Genomic DNA, 23514 nt, shown 5'->3' on the forward strand with positions numbered 1-23514 from the left:
GCTAAAATAAAGTATTTTACAGTAGTTCCTGTAAATAGCTCATAGTTTTTTGGTTGAAATATACATGTGTATACTTGGATTCACAAAACATAGCACATAAATACTTGATTGAGCTATTTTTTTATCAAATACACAAATAATAATTGAGAAAGTTACCATAAGACTGCGTTGATTGCAAAGGGTGAATCTGATCAATGTAAGGACGGCGACCTTTCTTTGTTACACCACGGCAATACCATGCGTACCTACATAATGAATATCAAAGTAGTGTAATCCTTCATTTTAAATCTCATGCCTGTATTCATAGGTGAAATACAGGGCAACTCATATCAGTTAGCTGTTACTTAAATACATTATGTGCCTAGTTGCCGTTCTGTGCATATTTAAACTTAGTTCGATGGCAGGCGAAATTATCTTACGGGCGATAAAAAACAATATACTGCCACAGCAATATATATCAAGCAACTTTTTCAGTATGTACATGAATATTTTGGTTTATCACTGTATTTTATAATGATTTTTCAAAACCAGCAAATAAAAATTATGCACTATTCTACACTAAAATAATGAGGATTTGGTTATTTGTTGCTCGACCATCCTCTAGGAATACCATAAATAATGTTCGCAAACAAGAAGTCTGGTATGTGGTGTATCCGAAAATGGAATGTGCTGTGTCCTACCTCGTCTATTTTATAGCCCTTTAGCGGAATTTTTCCTTTATAGGTAAAGAAATTAAATACAGATATAGTGGCACAGTTTATGTGTATATTTTTACATATACTATTGTTAATTATTATCTAATAGCTAGTTACCAGTGGAAGCAAGGGCATGTAACTAGTACACCTACATTACATTTACATTATTCCACAAATCTTTCAAAACAAAATGTATCACTGATCCATATTTGTTTGCTTAACGCCTTTGGTTGGGAAGGGGGGGGGGCAGGTTGCTGAACATGCTTTTGAGGAATTATCAGAAAGTATTTTGCTTTGAAACATTCCTCAGTAGATATTTAACCTAGAGATTATGTTGTTGCTATGGAAACTTGAAAAACATAATAATATGTTGTACTGGCTATGATAATCTGGGAATTATTCTAATATTTTGCACAATTGCTCCAGCAAGAATGATTGTTATAAGTATATGTACTTGTTTGTTTTCATAAGTTTTCTTTTTGGATCCTGACCTTAAATATTTTATTATACAATTGAACACTTCAATTACTGTACGTGTTTCATTTGTATAGAAAAACCCCAGCTGTTACAAACTGAAATCATTGTGACTATATACCAAGGTCGTTAAATCTCAGAATTAAGGCAAAGTTGGAATGAGTGAATTATTGATCATGATACCATGCAGTGACGCTATCATTGGTCAGACAGTACCATGTGAAGACAGCACATGCGTATCAAATCAAAAAGTTTCAAACTGCACAATTAGGCAACCAAAAAATTATATAAAAAAAAAATTGAGCCTATACAGATGTTAATTAAATCTTTCCATGATCAGATGATATTGAGGCCCAGAACATACAGATAGATAGATAGATAATATTTGGGTGGCTGGCTAAAATAGTGGTGAATCTGAAAACTGTATTTGCTCTATTAGCATACATGTATGCATTTACATTGTACAATGTATCTAAATGACAGAGGTGAGTCTATGACAAAATAAGTTATACTTCATGGATCCAGTATATACTTTTTAAACTTCAATTTTTGCTTATTTAGGTATAAATCATCAGAAAATCTCAATATTTTCAACAACAAAAAGTTTTAAATGCACTATGGTATAGTTATTACAGTTTCTTAATGTTTGACCTGAAAAATTTTTATAGAACAAAGTTGATTTTATTTTTTAATGAATCCTTGTTCATAATAACTTTTAAAAGTCTAAGCAGTAAATTTATAAAGTTATTTATATTAAAGATACTCAATGTTGGCAGGCACACACTGTCTGTTCACTATAATAAAAAATATAATTTTGCACCATTCCTGAAAATGAGGTATAATTTATAATGATGATCAATATTTCCATACTCGTCTGACTTTAAATACCCCCTGTGCCAAGCCAAGCCCTACTGTTGGGGGATTAGATCGTCAAGCCATGAAACCTGGTCTTTGAACATTGTTCTCCAAATAATTAGTGTCCATTGTGACTATCATGAATGGGCAGTGAACAGCTAATCTACAATTCCAGATGACCTGTTGACAGCCATAAAAGGTGTTAAATATTATTTTCATATTCAGTTTACCTTTAAAAAATTGTGAAGTAACTCATTTCTGCAAAAACGGTCAGGGAACATTGTTGCAGGTAAAATCGTGCATAAAACATCACAGCAGAAATAGCTTTAAATCAAGAGTTTGTGTACAATTAAACAAAAACATTCAACAACAAAGATAATGATGCAACTCTTGACTTGTTTCCCACAGATCCTGATAATTTTTATACCATAAATTCTGATGGTATGTAAATAATATTTTAACAAATTTCTGTTTCTTCATTGTAATGACGACGCAACTCATTTCTCAATTTTGTGTTTTCAAAAAATTTCCATGTATCTCCCTATTTAAATCTGGTACATAGTTAACAAATGCTTGACTAAGCACCCACCCTTTATAATACATGATTTTCAGAGCTTAGTACACTAAGTCGAACCAGTATGGTATAAACTGAAGTTTTTAAGGGGGAGCGTAAAAAAAATAAAAGAATTAAGGTTTTTATCCTGCATCGATTTTGTTTGTGTTAAAATCCGAATAGATCCAAGCCAAGTTCATTCCAGAGCTCATTAAACATGGGATCATGAGCTAGTTCAACACTGCCAATTTTCAGTTCAAAGTCAAGATGCTGCACCCCTGTTGGATGCTTGAGAGTAGCAAATCATGCAGTGCCAAACCGTCTGAATTTATCAATTTTCACCATGAAGGGAGGTGTTCTACATCTAACACATACAAAGTAAGAACCATAATTAAATGTCCTGCTATTTATGTGTTTATCGTTATCGCTATGCTTATTTTCAGGCAAATAATGATGTCATAAAATTTACAGTGGTACCGCCAATTTGCAAATATGATTCAGGATTCATTTTTGGGTCTCAGTCAATACATTATTGAATTTTTCCAATTTATACGTCACTTTATTTATTTCACTGAGTCTCATGTAAGTCTATTTTGGTATAAATTGTTCAACAAATTGCGACAGATAAATGCTGCGGGTTAAAAATACTAACAACTATAGGGCATGTATAAACTAATGAATTGCGACATTTTTATGGATTATCCTCCTGTTACATCTATCTCTTAATGGATGTTCATGTTAATCATTACTGTAATCAGTGATCAGATTTTTAAAGATAACTTGTCCATTTTTTCACAGTTTGTCAAAATCACTAATTATGTGACACTTTGAAACAAAAATGATTTATTAATCATAACATTTCCACATGGCATCATCTTGTTGAAATAAGTTTATTTCACTTGTTGAAATTAAGTTCATTGCTGCCAAAAAATATTTTACTGTCGCAAATTAATTATTGTATTATAGTACTGTGTGTGGGAACATAGGGGTGTTGAAATAAAGGTGTGTCGAAACATAGGGGTGTCCCCAATATAAAAACAATTTTATTGTCTTAATGTATTATCAAATTGTTCATACACATTTTTTTTACCTTTTTTTTTAACTTTTTCATTATCTTTGAGACGTCATCGCAGCAACTTCATAAGTCAGTGCTGTGACTATAAATATTATTGCAGTTAAATATAAAATTGAATCATTTTCATTTAAAATTTAAAAAGAAAAAATGAAAGATAATTTATTTATGTTGCATAGTTTTAGCGACAATGGGACACCATTTGACCTCTATGTATCATTGACGATGAGCTAAAAACAGACGCTATACCAGTCAATCACAAAACACGGTATCTACTCTATAAATTGAATGTACTGATATTGTATGATAGACTTTGCCCGTAATATTAATAATAACTGTCCCCGGGTCTGACTGGAGAAAAAAAGTTATCGCCCTCACCTGAAAAACATCGGCAAGAGTTCAGGAATCTGTTTCAGTCTCAGGCTTCTGAGAGGTGCCCTCTTTTCCGCGAATACATGATCAAGTTTGATTCTCCAGCCAAACTCCGGTACGGTAGACGGGAAAGTGGAGTCCGCACAACTACATTCATCGTCTGCCATGGTCTGATGTTGTTGTGTGGCGTCACCGATTTATGTGCTGCTGTATTCGTAGGTTATGATGACGTCATCGATGTATGAATATGTATTTGAAATAGTTGAGTTGTGTCGGTGCGTAGTGTACGGGCTTTTTACCCAGTTTTCCAGTCAGAAATATCTTTGTGTTGGAAACGTTTAGTAGATATGTTCAGAATAAGCAAGTGTGTTTAAGAAAAAAGAAGAATTTCCTGGGAGTAGTTACGGTAGCTGTATGCTGTATGCAATTTCAACAAATACATTTTTGTTTTGTTTTGTTTTGTGAACCGGAAGTGAAAAGGATAACGTTTGTGCCACGGAGACTGTACTTTTGTACACATTTCAAGCCGCTGGCTCTGGTTTGAATTCAATATGATAGAAGTTATTGCAAACATTGTTCGAGGGTCTGTATTTCTAGCCGGTGAGACATTAGAATGTACCGTTACGTTCAGCAATCCTGTCTGCGATAATGTCAGTACGAGGTATGTATAATCACAGTCCCTCTATCTAGATGGACTGTGATATAATGTACTAATAGTAATACTTTTGTACATTGTTATTCTTCTGTATTAATAATATAATAATACATAACAAAATTTATTGTTGAGTGGGTCCTAATCAGTTTGGTTATGACCTTGATTTAGTTATTGTTTTGACAGAAATCAACATCATTGTGGATATTTTTATTTTATTAATTTATAATGATAATATAAATTTGAATATGTGTTGGACAGTTTCACAATAAAAGATTTTTCTTATATAGCCAGTTTGGTACATGAATCTGAGGCCGCTGGGAAAGAGTTACTTAAGCACCTCCCCACCCCTAATCTCATGCAACCCTAACCCTATCTGTACGTAACCCGAACAAGCCCCAAATTTAATTGTATATTCTTCTCCAGATAACTATACTTGTCCTGAAGAGGGACATGTACAATTTAACTGGGGGTGAGGCACTGGAATATCAGGGTTATATGATTAGAGTCATGGGTGAGGAAACTCTTACCCTACATTATGGTTGCCAATGACTAGGCAAGAGCGGTCAAAATACCACCCATGCAAAAATGTCTATATTATCATTAGATTATTCATCTTGATTATTTTTTTGTATTTCTCAGCAAGCCTGATACGTTGACCTGGGCCAGTGCACAGCTTAGTTGTCAATGCAATGTGAGTGAGAGTCGAGTCATTCAACCACCAAGAAGAACTGATCTCTCACAGTCTGGAAATACAACTAGCTTCGTACCAGCTAGAGGTAGGTGCTGGTCATAGGTCATTTACTATTTGGCACGGATCTAGAAGCCGTACCTACACACGAATTGGTGACGTCACAAAATACATGACCTTCAATCGGGGTCGTTTCCTCGGTATATACGAATTGGTATATACAAATTACAATAAAGATACTTAAGACATTACACATAAGGTAAAACAAATCATGTGACAATATAATGATAATAACGGTAATAAATCCTAGCTTAACAGTTGAACAGAACGATCATATAGTCAGTCGGGTGACGCCGAGGGTCATGCACTTGTTGCAAAATGGCCGTGTGGTTGAAACTGGGTCATGGCGTGACGGGCGAGGAAGACATCATTAAACACTCTCAAAATCACAATAAAACAGGGAAGTGGTTGCATATTACGGCGTAGCCAACATGGGAAATAAAAAAAAACGCTCAATACAAACGACATGGGTTCGAATCACACGAGATACACACTCGCCAGAACCGAAGCAATCAGAAACGAGCAATCGTTTTGGCTTTTCCGTTCAACTCATCGAAACACTGGAGTAGTTAGAAAAATGAACACCACTTAACGACCAACGTCGTGGCGTGGTACACAAGCGTGCCATCAAATAAAAACAAAATTAGCTTGAAAAGACAGTGGGTTCGAGTCCCGCTCAGAGCTACCATAAAAACGTAAATCAAATAAACTGAAATCTCTCAAACCGTAAACAAGTAAGTAAAGAACGTCGCGAAAAAATAATAAACCTCACAAAACTCCACCATACAAAACTGAATGAATAAATAATAAAATAACTTACGTCTTAAACTGGACGACGAGCAATTTGTTCAACACTTTCCAGTCACAAGAGATAAACAAGACCCAAGTCAAGGTAAGTTTTGTTAAAGTGTCAATGACGTTCCCTATATTACGAAAACAATTCAGGCAACAGACGAATATCTTCTGTGGTGTTGTGGAATTTATACTGTGTCTGCGGAATTGTTGATTGAGGGTTCGAAGCCAGCTGTTAACATTTTGTTAGAAAGTTTCACAATTAAATCAAATATCCAATGATACCAGTATATTTATTTCATTATTTTAACAACTTGCAATGGTGGAAGTTGGTCAAACACGAGTTCTTACACCTAAATAAGTATCAAATATTTATCCACACATTTATTCTCTCAATTTAACAACCTTGTAGAGGTGGAAATTAATTAAACAACAGGTATTTACTCACAAATATAATGGTCAATATTTGTCCATACATTCATTCTGTCAATTTAAGAACTTGTAATTGTTGGAATTAATCAAATGAGAGTTGTCTACACGAAAATAAGTTTCAAATGCTTGTCCCTACATTTATTCTCTCAATTTAACAACTTGTAATGGTGTAAAATTATTAAATGAGAGTTGTCTACACCAAAATAAGTCTCAAATATTTGTCCACACATTTATTCTCTCAATTTAACAATTTGTAATTTGTGGAAGTAAATTAAATGCGACTTTTCTACACCAAAATAAGTCTAAAATATTTGTCCACACATTTATTCTCTCAATTTAACAACTTGTATTTGTGGGAATTAATCAAACGCGAGTTGTTTACACCAAAATAAGACTCAAATATTAGTCCATACATTTATTCTCTCAATTTAACAACTTGTAATGGTGTGTATAAAATATTTGTCCACACATTTATTCTTTTAATTTAACAGCCTGTAATTGTGGGAATTAATCAAACGTGAGTTGTTTACACCAAACTAAGTATTAAATATTTGTTGAGAAATTTATTCTCTCAATTTAACTACTTGTAAAGGTGTAAAATAATTAAACGAGTTGTCTACACCAAAATTAATCTCAAATATTTGTCCACACATTTATTGTCACAATTTAACCACTTGTTAATAGTGGAAATTACTTAAACGCGACTTGTTTAATCAGTTGACATCAATGCAACTTACCCGCAGACAGTGCACAACAGAGTATCATTATTGAGCAAATATAAACAGGAACGTGTCTTGGCATTAGGTTTAGGGTCGGGTCAGGTATGGGCAACGGAATTATTAACAGGAACGTGTCTTGGCATTAGGGTTAGGGTCGGGTCAGGTATGGGCAACGCAAATGGCAAACACCCAATTGGCAAAATGTACACTAACGGGTTATGCCATGTATATAGTTTACACAAGTAAAAACACAAAATTGCCAATTTTTTGGACAATTGTAACTCAAGCATAGAACTATGTTGTATTTTTATATATATACACACTATATACTCTTATCAAATGCAAACAAAACCAGTCAATCCATCGTGGTCTTGTGGGTCAGTTCTCTACATAGTGATTAGGAGGAGCCGGGTTCAATTCCCTTGCCTGCCCATCTTTTTCTCGCAAACACTATTTGGCAATAAAGCTAAATTGACAACAAATTATTCAATTTGCATGACTACCCACATAGCTCAGTTGATTTGTACTATGTCAGCAATGTGAGCGATCGCTGGTTCGAATCCAGTATGTTTAGTTAGATTTTTGACTGCTAGTGAAGACAGTGCTCCTATGAATAGGACTTAAATCCTATCTCTTGTGTGAAGACACTCTTGGTACAGTGGACAAGACAGTGCGCTGGGAACTCAAAGATCGCAAGTTCGAATCACGGATTGGACACTCCTACAAAAGACATGAAAGACGTTAAAAACATAAACAGCGAATTCAAAAACTCAAGTCAGAAAAACAGAACACAAGAATACTACCTCACATGGAAGCCAGTCGAAGTCGACGAAGAACGAACACTGTTGACAGCTGTAGGTCACGTGCAACAACAGACACGAGGAGCATGGCTGCTCTCCAAATGGGTCCCTTCTTTTGTATTGACCCCCTAATGATTACTGATCCCCCTTTCTAACTCTTCCCCCAAAAATAATATATCGCCCCTTTTAAAATGTATTGACCCACAAGTTAATGAATATTCATGAGCACAGAAACTGCTACGTCATGAATAAATTAGCATAATTAAAAAAAAATTGCATAAAGTGTAGGTACGTCTTCTGGAGTCCTGCCTGCTATTTTATTGCATCAACGTTGTAACTTTTTTAAATTACATGAACAAAAATTTTTCTCACAGTGATCGGTCATGATGTAGTATTAATATATTCTTGTTTTTAATTTCACAATTTTTCTTGAAAAGGCAAAAATCATGAATTTAAAAATGTGTGAATGTGTTGAAAATGTGTTGCCCAATCAGCAGTCCTCGTTAACTGCCATTGTCGAGAGTCGCTCATACCGGTTGGCGTATGCGAATTCATGCTTGTGATTTATCATTCTTAGTTCTGATTTGATTAGCCTGATGTGAAGTGGTGAAATTATACTACATGCAAAATTGAAAAAAAAAGCACAAAACTGAATGATTGCACAGTATACATTTTGTGATAGTGGCAATACAATGGATCCTTAAGCTTTACATTTCTGTCAACCCTTTGAGCACCATTTTTTTTTCCACAGAAAATTTGGTGTGACATTTTGCTAGTTTTTGTTTTTCTAAAATTTTGGGCTGAAGGAGGACATAATTTCCTATATCCGAACGATCAATTAACTGAACAAATTCGTCACCGCCCACTGTGTTCAGATAATCGAGGTTTGACTGTAGTGGATTTTATTTGTGAACAATGACAAAAGATGACTTTAGCGCTCAAATGGTTAAAATAAACTAGTACTGTAAAATCTGTATTAGAAACCGCCACTTCTATTTAAGAGGTACAATGCAATAGAGGGGATGCGGCTTCTATTTAGAGCATCTACACATTCACATTGGTTCTCAATTATTCAAAAAGACTTCGCGACTTCTATTAGGGATGAGACCCGCTTCCGGTCCTACTATTTAACGCCCGGACACGCGAGGGAGTGTCCGGGCACGCGCGGAGGCGAACAGGGGGGGAATACCTAACGCGCGGGGCAGCGGCAGCAATCCTTGTACTGTATAATATTTGTTTATGCTCAAAATTTGAACCGGAGTGGCGAATTCGAGCAGCTATCCACACTATTTATGATCGACGCCCGGGCATTCCGGCGAGTCGAGTCCGCCATGTTGTTTACTAATTTTGGTTTGCGTTTAACAATAGGACAATACCATTCGATCCATGGGGGTGACAGTCCTACGAATGTGCCGACATTGTCGAAGGACAGGACAAGTTTGTACAAGTGTGGCGAGACTCCCGTAGTATTGTTTAGTAAGATTCATTTAAAAATGACCATGTAAGACGTCTGTTACGCAGAAATTATTCACCCCATGTTGTTTTCTCATTGTTATGTGTCCCCGTAAACACAGCATTGTATGCAGGTGACAATGCTACACACACTTGCAATAAAGTCGGTATCCTAAGAATATCGCATACGGTTAAATATCGTGAACGGTACAGAGTTCTGTAAATCTCATGTACGGTACAGAGGGGATATTTTCGTCCAATGTTTTTATACTTTGTAATGCAATTCAAACAAATAAAAAACGTATATTCGTAGCCATGGACAAGATTTAAAATGTAATCAACCGTTTTATTCATCCATGATTTGTACAAAGATCGTATAGTTTGTAAGTGTATAAAGCATTTTCCACATTAAGCTTTCAATATAGATTCTTAAACACAAAATATCAAATATATCTTTAAGTGTAAAAATCGATTTTTTTACTGTAAATGGTAACTTCCTGTAAAAACTTAAAGGGGCACCCTCCAGTTAAGATTAATTTTACAACAAATTTACTTTCTGGATTAAAATAACAATGGATAACAAAAGATAGATTAACATTGTAAACAACATAAACAATAGTGTCCCATGGTTCTTTGGTGCAATCCAAGGGATTGAGCGGTTCCCCTTTAAGATGCCTATTTTATTTCCTGTACCAGTCACCCACCCCCTGTCCCCACTCTTACAGCATGCGGTAAATTTCTTATTGTACACGCAGTTTACGGTAAACCTGGTTTATACCTCTTGTCGAAAACGCAGAGTTTGGTCAATCTCGTGCACAGTATAGCGTACGGGATATATTACGTTTCGTCCACATATTTCAAACGTTGACGCCGCGACACGTATTCAGCTGTGATTGACACTCTATTGTACAACTACAACAAAGAGGGGAACATACGCTGTCCCTAATTCAGTTCAACCACGGTCACTATTTTTTAGTAACTGTGGTTCAGCCCAAGCAAGGCACGTTCTTTTTTTCAAATAAACATGACATACCAAATATGATGAACTTGTGTAATTCAGAAAAAAAAGGTTGTCATTTGTTCCGGCTTGGAGCCTGATGGTAAGGGAAAACATTTACATAACCAGGGCGAGTTGCGTCGAGAGACAAAGCATTTGTTGTTTCTGTTTGGAGCTATAACAGGTAACAAAAGGTCTTGAATAAATTAATGGCGTGATAAATGCCACCTTGTATTTCTATTTTATGGAATCTCTTGTAGTTTGTTTGTGCAGTGTATAGTTACAGTAGATTATTTACAAGCTGATCCCAGACCAATTTGTAACGGCCGGGCTCGTAACACGGACCACATGATCCCCGAGCAGGGTGTGAGTCCGGTATGTGAGCTACTATAAAATCGCGATGCGACGGCTATGACCTCTATTCGCACACATGCTTCCGGTGCGCTAGTGTAACCTGCCGTTAACAATGAAACTGAATGACGTTCCCACTTTTATTAAATATAGGTAGTAATAAAGAGAGTATCACAACGCCTTGGAAGCGACACATCGAAAGGTCAAGTTTAGTTCATCGCCCGCTGTACGAATTCACGTTTGCGAATGAATGACTACTTGACGCGATGGAGAGATCCCAAGCCCAGTTGGCGAGCTACATACCATACTCAAAAAAAAAAAAAACCCACAAAACACAGATTTACATTTATTTACATTATATTACAATTATTCATTTATCTCTTATTGTGAGATGTGTATTTATTTCATTCATTTACTGTATTTTTAGTATTTCCTTTTATTTTCATTTTTTTATTATTACATGTTTTTGACTTTATTGTACTTTTTGTCAAGATCTCAAATGGGATACGATAGCAATAAAGAATTACTTACTTACTTACTTACCAGTAGTTTTCTGTATACACGCCCGTGATCGATCTTTTCCAAACCTGTCTGTCTATTTACTATACATGTTTTAATTTTCGTTTTAGTTGACTTGTACTTTGAATAATTTTGAATAAAAATATTTTCCACAAGGGCGAGGTGTCTGTCTATTTACTATACATGTTTTAATTTTCGTTTTAGTTGACTTGTACTTATTTTTAATAAAAATATTTTTTAAAAGGGCGGTTTACTATACATGTTTTACAGTGGGCGCAAACAAAGCGAGACTTTCTTAGCGGCACTGTTTTGAAAACGATTTGCTACATTTTGCGACAATCTCACTTTTTCTTGCAACACTCGATTATCGACAAATTATGTTTGGTCTCGATACGTATGCTCGAAAATGCTTTTTTTTCACATGAGGTAAATAATTTCCGCGTAACTACGGGAGTCTCGCCACACTTGCACAAACTTTTCCTGTCCTTGTCCTTCGACAATGTCGGCACATTCGTAGGACTGTCACCCCCATGGATCAAATGGTATTGTCCTATTGTTAAACGCTAACCAAAATTAGTAAACAACATGGCGGACTCGACTCGCCGGAATGCCCGGGCGTCGATCATAAAAAGTGTGGATAGCTGCTCGAATTCGCCACCCCAGTTCAAATTATGAGCATAAACGAATATTATACAGTACAAGGATTGCTGCCGCTGCCCCGCGCGTTAGGTATTCCCCCCCTGTTCGCCTCCACGCGTGCCCGGACACTCCCTCGCGTGTCCGGGCGTTAAATAGTAGGACCCGAGGCTTCTAATACAGATTTTACGGTAATATGTATTGTAATTGACATATTTACTCATCTGAAAATAGATTTATTTTCAGTATTTGCTTGATAACCTAATAGCTGTAACTACATGTATCAATCTTTTTTCTCCAATTTTTAGCTCCGCTGCCGACTTTGTCGAGCAAAGTTTATTATAAAAGTGATATTTTTGACTTCTTGTTAAAAACCACAAATCCGATTGCTTTGATATTATACATATAGGTACAGGTAGACCTCTTTCAGATTTGTTCATTTCATGATTATATCTTCAATTTTCTAATTTTGATTAATATTTTGGTCATTTTTGGTAAAAAGTGATATTTTTGACTTCTTGTTAAAAACCACAAGTCCAATTGCTTTGATATTATACATATAGGTACTACGGGTAGACCTCTTTCAGATTTTTTCATTTCATGAGTATATCTTCGATTCTCTAATTTTGATGAATATTTTGGTCATTTTTAGCTCCGCTGTCGACAAAGGCACCTTGGGTGGATCTTTCTCAGATTTGTTCATTTCGTGATGATATCTTCAATTACTACATGTTTACCTCTCTCAGATTTGTTCATTTCATGATGATATCTTCAATTCTCTAATTTTGATGAATATTTTTGTAATTTTTGGTAAAAAGTTATATTTTCGACTTTTTGTTGAAAAACCAGCAAGTCCGATTGCTTTGATACTATACATAAATTGTTTATGATATCTTCAGTTCTTTAACTGAAATGTGCATTGCTAACAGCGGAGCTATCTCACCGACAGGCTGCTTGTTGGTAAAAAGTGATATTTTTGTCCTCTTGTTAAAAACTACAAGTCCAGTTGCTTTGATACTATACAGGTAGACCTCTTTTAGATTTGTTCATTTTCTTTTTTTTTGCTTGCAGTCATAATGTAATAGCAGCCTGAACTTTTGAGATTCAATTTCAGCACGGTTACGAACCGTGATTTCAGGCTTGCACTACATTGTTTTGGCATCCGCTGTTACTATTTTAGTAACCATGCTGTTTCCATAACATAAACAAGGGAAAATGTTCAAATGTGATGTAAATATGACACACATTTTAGTCTTGACACTTTAATGTGTCTAGAATGTCTCTTTATTCCCTGATGTATTAAACAAGGTTATTTATCATTCTCAATTGTGATTCAGGTGAAAGAGGAGTCACCGTTGTATCAACACATCCACGGATATTATTCTGCAATCTCACACTGTCTCCGGGAGAATCAAAAACATGTAAGAATTATTTTCGTTTTGATGATTATCAATGATTACTTGCATGTGAACAATTACTTGCCATAAAGTTTTGTTTCTTGCATTTCTAATATAATTTAGCTAAAAATAAACTCTTTTTTAAACTGACACACTTTTTTTTTCAGTATTAGTGTGACCTCAAAGAGATAATGATCATTTTAAAACTTTTTTTCTTGTTTAGTTATTTACAGAGAACGTATACCAAGAGATGCACCACCATCATATAAAGGACAGTCAGTAAAATATTCCTACAAAGTGACTATTGGAACACAAAGACTAAATTCGGCAACAAAATTGCTCCGAATACCATTCAGAGTATTGGTTGTTTATGGTGAGTGTTGCCATGGTTTTTTACTCCTGTGCGCGAAGCACACAATGGGAGTCTTTGCAGTTGGCCTGTCTGTACGTGTGTGTCCGTCCGCTCCACTGATATCTCAAGAATCATATGCTGGTTTTTAATGAAACTTAGTGCATAGATGTTCTGAGCTCATTTGGTTGAAATCCATGCATATTAATTTGTATGATAATTAGCTAATTTTTAGCTGTTCCATGACTGCTCCACTGATACCTAAAGCGCCACTCATTGGATTTTGATAAAACTTGGTACATAGATGCTCAAGGACAATGCACAGACGTGATTAGCTTGGACTTAATCTGTGCATATTAATTACCTAATGTGCATAATTAGTCAATTTTAATCTTTCTCACTTATATCACAAGTACTAATTATTCCATTTCAATGAAACTTCGTACATAGATGCTCTAGAACAATGCACAGACCTGCTCAGTTTCAGGTTAAAATAAGATCGTATTAATTTGCATAATAATAATTCATAATTTTTTGGTTCTAATCACATTTCAATGAAAGATTGTACTTATCTTATTTAAATCAATCTTGGTACATATGTACTCTAACACAATGTGACGATCTAATTAGTTTTGGTTATGTACATCCATAATAATTACCTAATTTGCGTAATATTTAACTTTCCACTAATTTAGTTAGGATTAATCATCACATTATAATGAAACCTTTTTACATGTGCACTCTGAAACAATATACAGACTTAAATCTATGCATAATAATTGCTTAATTTTTATAATAATTCATTTGGGTCATTGAGGTAATCCACAGACATGATTTGTTTTAATGTTGAAAACATCTATTATTAGCCTACTTGTGATATCTAAAAAAAATCAGATTTGAATTGAATTCATGACATAGGTGCTCTGGAATAAATTGTACTGAAAACCATGTCTGAAAAATCAAATGTATTTTCTGTATGTAATTTTGATAATGTGAATCACATTGTTTTCATGTTGTGCATTTAAATAGCTGACAAATATTAGTTGCCAAGCTTCTCATTTGAAAAGCGATTTTTTTCTAAGCGTTCTTTGATTAATGTTTTCCCTGGCAGATAATGACCATATTGGTTGTTGTCACATTGATATAACAACATCAGTTTTTAAACTCTCAGTACTGTAGTGATATCAAGTTTTATTATTATTCAGCCAACTTCAGTCCCCGTCCTGTCAATGTGACAATTTTGTTACACAATCATAGATACATGTACATGTAGTTTTGAAATCTTGAAAAAAATACCTCTTTTTTATATGTTTTGACTTTTAGGTTTAGGTGATACAAGCATCTATGAAGAAAGTCAACGCCCAAGTAATCCATTTTTGGCTGAACAGAAGAAGGAAACATCATTATTAGACATGGCATTGCAAGTTATTACTACGATAACATCAAGAAGAACCCCAAGTAAGATATTGTTACTGTATTTTCCATTATATTTCTATTTTACTATAGAAGCAGATTGTGTTATTCTAGTACTGTAAATGCATTAATTATACACTGTTTTTTATTTTCACTAATTTTGTGAAGTAAAATGTGCTAAATTAAATGTTAACATGTGAAATAACAATAGATTCCATTGTTTCTCTGCAAAGTTTGTGAACTTAAAGGCCCAGGTATACTATAAATATGCTCCTAAACAATAGGGATTATTTCCTTGCTTGTCACTCTTTAGTAAACGGCTCCAGCCAAGCTTCGGTAAAAACGCGTTTTCTCAAACTTATAGGTCGATTATGTTGTGCCAAAGTTGATGCATGTGACTATGAATATCACAGCAGTGACTGTGTGTAGTATTTATGACAATAAATAGTGTACCAGCTGAGATTTTGGTGGATAAAAGTCAAAAACACGAACCAGGGAAAGGGACGCGCTACTAATCTTGATCAACTAACTACTGTCAATCAAAGTCACGTGATGTTGGACCGCTGAAACAGGGTGCGTCATAGGCTATGCAAGTGATTAACAACACTCATTAGCATAGCCACACCTTCAATTCACACTTGTCTGGGCAAGTGAATTAAATTGGGCCTTTAAAACTTACAAATTTACTGAAAGCATCAAAATAGTGCAATCAAATGCCAGTGAAAATAAATGGTTTACAGTACCATATTTCTATCATTACAAGCTTTTTACATGTGACTTTCTTATGTAGATAATATTTCCCTTTATTAATCCTGAAAACACATACACTTCTAATAGAGGATAAGCGCTATTGAATATTTATATTTGTCTGCGTTTGTCCAAATTTGAAACACAATAAACAAAAGATTGCTTAGTGCTATTTCAGCAAAACAGCAAGACTTAAAAAAAAAAATCATGATTTACCAGAAGTGTAGTTGTATTTTTATTTTCTGGCAAAATATATAGCAAATCACAGTAAAGCTAACTTGATTATGTTCATAATAATGGATGTACAAATGATGAGACAAGGTGGTGATATGCAATGAAAAACAAATTTTTGAAAACACACGAATTAAGAGGTGATTACCACCATGAAGGTGAACAAAAGATGTAATTTGGATCATTTTTCGTGTTTCTGGAAAGATTAAATCTGAAATGAGACTGTAAAAAAAATAGTTAGTGTGCATTTTGGGCTAATTTTGGTTGCGTCCTTGCATATTTGGTGAGTATGTACATTGTATGTTTTTTAGTCATTTTAAATAGAGCAATGAATTTGCTTTAAACAATTTTCTGTGAAGCATTCTTTGATGCTGTTAATCAGTTCTGACGTACACATGGAACTTGCATGAAATAAGATCTTTATCGCATATATCACTAAAAATTATTGTCTGACACCGTAAACAATAGAATCCATTCATCCATAAAACATTGTACAGATGTGTTGAAAGTATTATGGATGCTTTCAAATTTCTTCTTTATTTGGAAAATGTGCGTCTGGACTGTTATCGCTCATTAAATCATTATTTCAAGCAGCAAGACTTAAAAAAAAAAATTATGATTTACCAGAAGTGTAGTTGTATTTTTATTTTCTGGCAAAATATATAGCAAATCACAGTAAAGCTAACTTGATTATGTTCATAATAATGGATGTACAAATGATGAGACAAGGTGGTGATATGCAATGAAGAACAAATTTTTGAAAACACACGAATTAAGGTAGCGAGAAGGGTTTTGTGACGTTTTCGAATAAATCATTCTCTGTCTGTTGTCTTGTTCAGAAGAGTAATTTAGCTTATATATTTCAAAAGACTAAGTATAGAGGTACAAGCTCGCACAAACTGGACGGTCATCGTTTACATAATTATCACGTGACATCAAAAATGGCGAATCTTGTAAAAATGACTAAGTCCTCGATTGCGAGAGCACACTGCGGAATTTCCTGGTGAAATTTACGTCATGCATTGTCCGTAATCAAGTCCATTGAAATGCGTCTCCGATAATCAAAAGACCTATTATTCCGATTTCTATGCAGGTTTGTTTTTTTGTCCTCAAATTATTTCATACTTGGCACCTTTAACAGACTATTATTCTGTGACAAAGCATTTTCTTTAAAAACCCAGACATATTTCGCACCATCATTATCTTTTGAACGATAACTGCGAGTTTGAATGTCCTAGTCCGAACGCACTTGATTTGGCGGCGGTCCCAATGAGTCGTACTCAATCGAAACTTCAATTCGAGAAAAACGCGAAAAACAATCTTGGTTAATAAACACTGTAGATTTGCTGCATTATTATAAATATACACTAAAAATGGCCAAACATATTAACCACTGATATCATAGAGCTCATAAAGAGTGTCAGATAATGAATAATTTCATGCTCGAGCGTGAAAAATGAAGAAAACTGCTGGCATTTGAGTCCCCACTCCAGGAATGTTCGGGTTTCCATTGTTATGCAAACGAACAACGATGGATAATCCTCTGACAAACATTACTGTCCCACTGTACATGCTGACAGTTTACAAACAAGCTAATCCTTCAAGTGTCTCTGATAAGTGATCTAATAAAACGGTTTTCATGGTGAAACAAAATGGCCGATGTTTGAAAAAAAAATTGCTGTGTCAGAGTTCGACACTGAGTGGCAGAATTTTCTTTGCCTCATCTGTCAACGCTTTCTTTCTTTTCTTCGCCATTGCGTTAGAAAACATGGTATTAGTAAAATAGAATATTGACTTGGAAAATAAAACGATTTAAAAGAAAGTTGCGCAAATTTACAGTACTCATTTCGCACTACCTCCCGCCCGCTCCCGCTTTCCAATCACCTTTTTTCTCGCATTTTTGACCGCTTGTTGAATTTGATCGGACAATTTCCGCTTTATTTTCGACCGCGCAAACCCCGAAATATCACCGCTCGCTCGCACGCATTTAAAATTCGGACTAACAGAAAAAATTTCCGAGGTTCACATTGTCTTTATGGTTTTTATAGATGTTGAACAGCTGACAAAAGTTCAAATACTTTTCGTTTTAACTATCTATAATTATATGCACGCAACCTGACCCTTTGGCCTCGATTTGGCTTGGACTGAATATTTTATTTTAAACAATATTTTGACATGAAATACAAAATGTATTTCAACACAAGTACGACATGGTTGTCTGGGTTTTCTTTCCTGATTATTGAGTCTTCGCGATGTGTTCCGAGGCGAAGACAAGCTGAAGGACCATGAAGCTAAATGGCAGTTCCATGCATGGGCTGACAGAAAGAAAATATTTCTAAGCCTAAAATAAAACCTAGTCTTTCGTTGATAATTTTAGATTTGAAGTGCCGTTCAGAATTTAATAATAGTTAATACTAGTTAATACTAGTTAGTTGTATGTTCACACTTTACTATCAAAACCACCATTTTGACCACTTCTGCGCCAGTGATCAGTGTTTGGACGAGCGGTCAGTGTTTTCAATGAGCGAGCGAGCCCCCCCCCCCCCCCAAAAAAAAAAACCGCAATTAAAATGCGGTCGGTTTCCGGTCGGACAAGACCGCATGGTCGGAAATTAAGCGTTAAGCAGTCGATGTAAAAGCGGAAGGTTGGGCGAAATGGGTACTGTATGACCATGTTTCTCGGACGAAGTCTCGACTGACAATAATGCTGACAATGGACGTTAGACAAACACGCATTGTTTGAGACGGGAAGCTTATCACCCGTTATATCAGAATCGTCAACAACAGAGTATACAGATAAGATGTTATCATTTAAACCCTTTCAAAGATAAACAATGTGCAAATATCCACGAAACGGCAGTTGTAGTCTTTTCTGCTAGCGTTTTAAAACACTGATTTGAGCGACGTTATTCCGCAATTTCGATCTTTTGTAAACCTGGGATGATGTATCAAGGTCTAAAGTGAACGTTTAATAAATTTTTGAAAAATCAAGAAAAAAGTGAAAATTTCCCTTCTCGCTACCTTAAGAGGTGATTACCACCATGAAGGTGAACAAAAGATGTAATTTGGATCATTTTTCGTGTTTCTGGAAAGATTAAATCTGAAATGAGACTGTAAAAAAAATAGTTAGTGTGCATTTTGGGCTAATTTTGGTTGCGTCCTTGCATATTTGGTGAGTATGTACATTGTATGTTTTTAGTCATTTTTAATAGAGCAATAAATTTGCTTTCAAATTTTTCTGTGAAGCAATCTTTGATACTGTTGATCAGTTCTGACGTACACGTGGAACTTGCATGAAATAAGATCTTTATCGCATATATCACTAAAATTTATTGTCTGACACCGCAAACAATAGAATCCATTCATCCATAAAACATTGTACAGATGTGTTGAAAGTATTATGGATACGCTCAAATTTCTTCTTTATTTGGAAAATGTGCGTCTGGACTGTTATCGCTCATTAAATCATTATTTCAAGCAGAAAGACGTATAATAATAAGGTCATCACAAGAATACTGCAAAGTATGCACTCAGGCAGTTCAGGGCTGCATCATCCTCTACTATGTGTCAGTCGATACTTAACCTCATAATATGAAAGTTGCATAACCTAATCTTGTTCTCATACAACCTGCTTATATCACAGTGTAAAATCTGTGGACAGACAACCTTCAATGCCAAGCACATGATAACATTACTGCCTGTGAAAATATGCCCGCGTTACATTGCATCATTCATAATAACTATTCATAATAATAGCCCCATGTAATAATCAGGGCTAAGCTATGCAGTTCATACATATTTCTGTAGCTATTAATACTAGTGATATCCATTGATGATCCGTCTCGTAGGATTAGCATGCTGGTCATATACAGGTCATGTCTGTTTGCTATATGCCAAGTGAAGTTCAACCTGATCTGCATTCAGGAAACACATGCTAAAGCAAGGAAATCTTATTTAGTAAATATACAGTTAATTGGTACTGTAAATTTGAACACGCAAGAACTATAAAATAGAATCACTGAATGATTCCACAATAGAACATGTTACGCGCATATGTTCTACCTGTATGTTTAAACATTTTCTTCCATGCTATCGATAAAGAGCCATTGCTCGAAACGTCTAGCTATTTTTAATAGTTACTTAGGACTACGATTACCAAATACTGTAAAATGACTAATTTTCACTGGGTTTAAATTTTGCTGATTTACCATTTCAGGCATATTCAGTGTGTTTTAAATTCACGGTTTTGTCATTTAGATAATGTGTTCTATGCTAAATTTTACAAATTCACTGAGTTTTAATTTAGCGCATTTTCCAGTCAGCGAAGTAAGCTAAATTAAAACCCAGTGAATAATTAACCCCTTTACAGTATTATATTCTATATATCATACATATGAACATGCATTCAGATTTAAAATGACCATCCACTGGGCAGTTTATGTCATGACATGTTTTGACCCTTTATGTTCAAATTTCATATATTTCCTAAACTTACTCATGGGGGTTCATGTATAGTTATAACTTGTTTTGTCTTTCAGATTTTTATAACATCACCAATGATCAAGGTAAAGTTGGACGGTTCTGTTTATTTAAACCAGCTTATAAAATAGGAGAGGACATCATTGCTACGTTTGATTTCTCAGGTGCTACAATACCATGCCTGCAGGTGGGTGGAAGATTTCTTGTTCTTTCTCAGTTCTCATTTCCAGTCTCTTGGCACTGCATATCTGTGACTGACTCTGCCTCTGGCACCCATAGATGTCTGGTGAGCCACTTTCAGCAAGAGACTTGGGGGAACTTGGTCTTAGTGCAGTGTCTGTCAGTAATTCCGTGGTGTGAAGATAAAAAAAATATTATCAAGAATAACATGTACATGTATACACCAATGAAATCAATTACTGAAATTATATTCTGTTATTATGTTATTCTGTAATTAAAAAAATTTGTTATATTTAAAAATAGAACATTTTCCCCCAAAGTTACCCCATGCAATGAAAAAATATATGCTGGTTTTGTGAGATGACAACAAACAAAGGTTATTCATCTCAAAGTGTCACTGTGATAATTTCAACCAGTCTAGGGAGACTGGTAGTTTATCAGGATCCCCTAGGTGAGTGAATAATATGGCCATGACAACCCACTGAACACTGTGTTACCATGTTGTATAAATTCCTATACAGTTTAGCGTTGCTTTGCAAAGTGAAGAGAATATATCGGAGGAATGTAGGCGTAAACCGAGTCAGACATCTGCTGTTACGACTTACAGTAAACATGAAGAATTCTGTCTTCATACCACGAAATCACATATACAATTACCTATACCACTGCATTTAACACCAGGATTCATCACTGATATTGGTAAGTTTTCCTATGAACTTGACCTGAAATGTATGTGGCTTTTCGCTCATTATACATTATTCTACTTTAGCCTAGGTACAATGCTAGTGATATCATTACCAAGTCAATAAATAAAGTTTGTCATGTAGTCACTATTATACAATACTTAGACATGATGTGATTGATAATAACTTGTGTAAAGGTAAAAATTTTTGATTGTTTGCATCATTTTGACAGTGTGTCTCTGGTACCACCTCCATTTTGAGTTCATCACTGCCAGCCAGCCACTTCCTGACCATGTGATACCAGCTGACCAATCAGAGAGCTCCACATGGCAAGGACCAAAAAATGTAGAAGTAGAGACCATGGTGTGGGATCTACCAGTCAAAATCGTACCAACCAATCCGCTTCAAGCTACGAGCATCTCCATAGCAAGGGCCTCCAACTCGGTCAATGTTTGACCCGGATTCAGATTTTGTTCCCAGTTTGTGTACTCTTGAAAGCATTCCTACTATACCAGGGCAGGTGAACATAATGAGAAGTCCATGCCACAAATTAAATACAATGTAAATTCAGTTTCGATTTGCTATATTTGTTTTAGGTAAAAAGCATGTATGTAAAACTTGTTGTACTATGAGTTATTTTTAACATTCCTATACCTGCACGGATTTGAATGAGTCTGATATGTCCTGTGTATACCTTAGAATTACGCAGTTGATTTTCAGTGTCCTGAACTCCTGCCATACATAATTTGGATCATTGATAGTACACATCACAAATCTTATACATGAATTATAAATGAAAACTTGAAAATTAATTTCGGAAAGGATTCCTTTTGCACCCCTAACACTAACCCTACCCCTTGTAGTAGAGAAAGCATTTACAATTACAATTGAATTTGGGGGCTTGGGGGTGATGATTAAATTAGGGGGTAGGGTAAAAAAGGAACTCTTTCCGTAATTCTGATAATCAGAAAGTTTGTTTTCTTATTTGGATAGTGGAATATTTACTGTAATTCATTATAGGGGGCAATATTTTATTCAAAAATTATTATTTACGACTAGAGCATTCTGATAAAAAGGCATTATGTTATCTATCTGTGGAATGTGTTAGATCAGTGCACGTTCATTATTACTTGCATGTGTATAAGGGGTAAACCATTTAGAATGAAAACATTTGAGTTGACAGGTTTATATCTAAGCCAAATAGCATATAGCTGTTATAATAATATTTGTTGAAAGCAAACACCATAACTGATTTCACCCCTCTCACCATCCTGCAAATCATCGCAATGCTCTGGCTGTCGGTAGTCAATGTAATAAATTTATAAATTGTTTTTCCAAATTCACTACATTTTTGTAATTACATCTAGAGGTGACTTCGTAAGTTATATGGAAACAGTTATTATCTTGTGATTTCTGTTCTCAATTATCGCATTAAACTAACCACCGACAAATTGAAGAGAGCATGCCCCCAAGCGTCGTCCCTAAAATTTCAATAATCTACAAAAAGCTTTTCTTAACAGTAAATAAAATTTGTATATGGATATGTAACTTGTTAAATACTTAATATATGATAACAATTTTCACTGAAAAAATCTGAGTTTGCTTGTTTTAACTATTAAGGGACAGTGGATAAATAAACAACTTGTCAGCTATTTGTGATGAATACTTTATTAGTCCCCGTTCGGACGAAGTCCGAAAACGGGGACTTATATTTCGGTCTGCGTCTGTGCGTCCGTCCGTCCGTCTGGAGTCATATCTCAGAATCCTGTGGACCGATTCTGTTCATTCTTTGCATGTGCCTAGTACCTTATGTGGAACATATGCACATGCAGTGGTTTAGCGATTCGATTCAAAATGGTCGACTGGCAGCCATCTTGTTTTTTTGAAAATGTTGTATTTTGGACATGCTTTGT

At 35.1% G+C, this 23514-nt stretch overlaps 2 protein-coding genes across 2 annotated transcripts in view; one reads left to right on the top strand and one right to left on the bottom strand.

The window, feature by feature from the left end:
• The window catches only part of LOC100374800 (non-lysosomal glucosylceramidase-like), a 19084-nt gene extending 14855 nt beyond the window's left edge, over positions 1-4229 (bottom strand). Inside the window, exons 1-2 of the mRNA XM_078014220.2 lie at positions 4028-4229; positions 157-245 (exon numbers count right to left, since the gene is read on the bottom strand). Of these exons, the coding sequence (XP_077870346.1) occupies positions 157-245; positions 4028-4188 (250 nt within the window). The 5' untranslated portion in view covers positions 4189-4229. The remainder of the gene's footprint in view (positions 1-156; positions 246-4027) is intronic.
• LOC100374952 (RAB6A-GEF complex partner protein 2-like) lies at positions 4176-23253 on the top strand. Its single transcript, XM_002740520.4, has 8 exons — positions 4176-4682; positions 5316-5452; positions 13460-13543; positions 13743-13892; positions 15192-15326; positions 20798-20925; positions 21440-21617; positions 21834-23253. The coding sequence occupies exons 1-8, from the start codon at positions 4573-4575 to the stop codon at positions 22055-22057; spliced, it is 1146 nt and encodes a 381-aa protein (XP_002740566.1). The 5' UTR covers positions 4176-4572; the 3' UTR covers positions 22058-23253.
• The last annotated feature ends 261 nt before the right edge of the window (positions 23254-23514 follow it).

Source organism: Saccoglossus kowalevskii, chromosome 13 (assembly GCF_978046115.1).
Source record: "Saccoglossus kowalevskii chromosome 13, keSacKowa6.1, whole genome shotgun sequence".
NCBI classification, from domain to species: Eukaryota; Metazoa; Hemichordata; class Enteropneusta; family Harrimaniidae; genus Saccoglossus; species Saccoglossus kowalevskii.

Bases quoted from the DNA above. Each gene is read 5' to 3' on its own strand.
- LOC100374952 (XM_002740520.4), top strand. From the start codon at position 4,573: ATGATAGAAGTTATTGCAAACATTGTTCGAGGGTCTGTATTTCTAGCC. The intron at 4,683-5,315 runs GTATGTATAATC...TGTATTTCTCAG, and splicing joins TGCGATAATGTCAGTACGAG to CAAGCCTGATACGTTGACCT. The intron at 15,327-20,797 runs GTAAGATATTGT...TTTGTCTTTCAG, and splicing joins AACATCAAGAAGAACCCCAA to ATTTTTATAACATCACCAAT.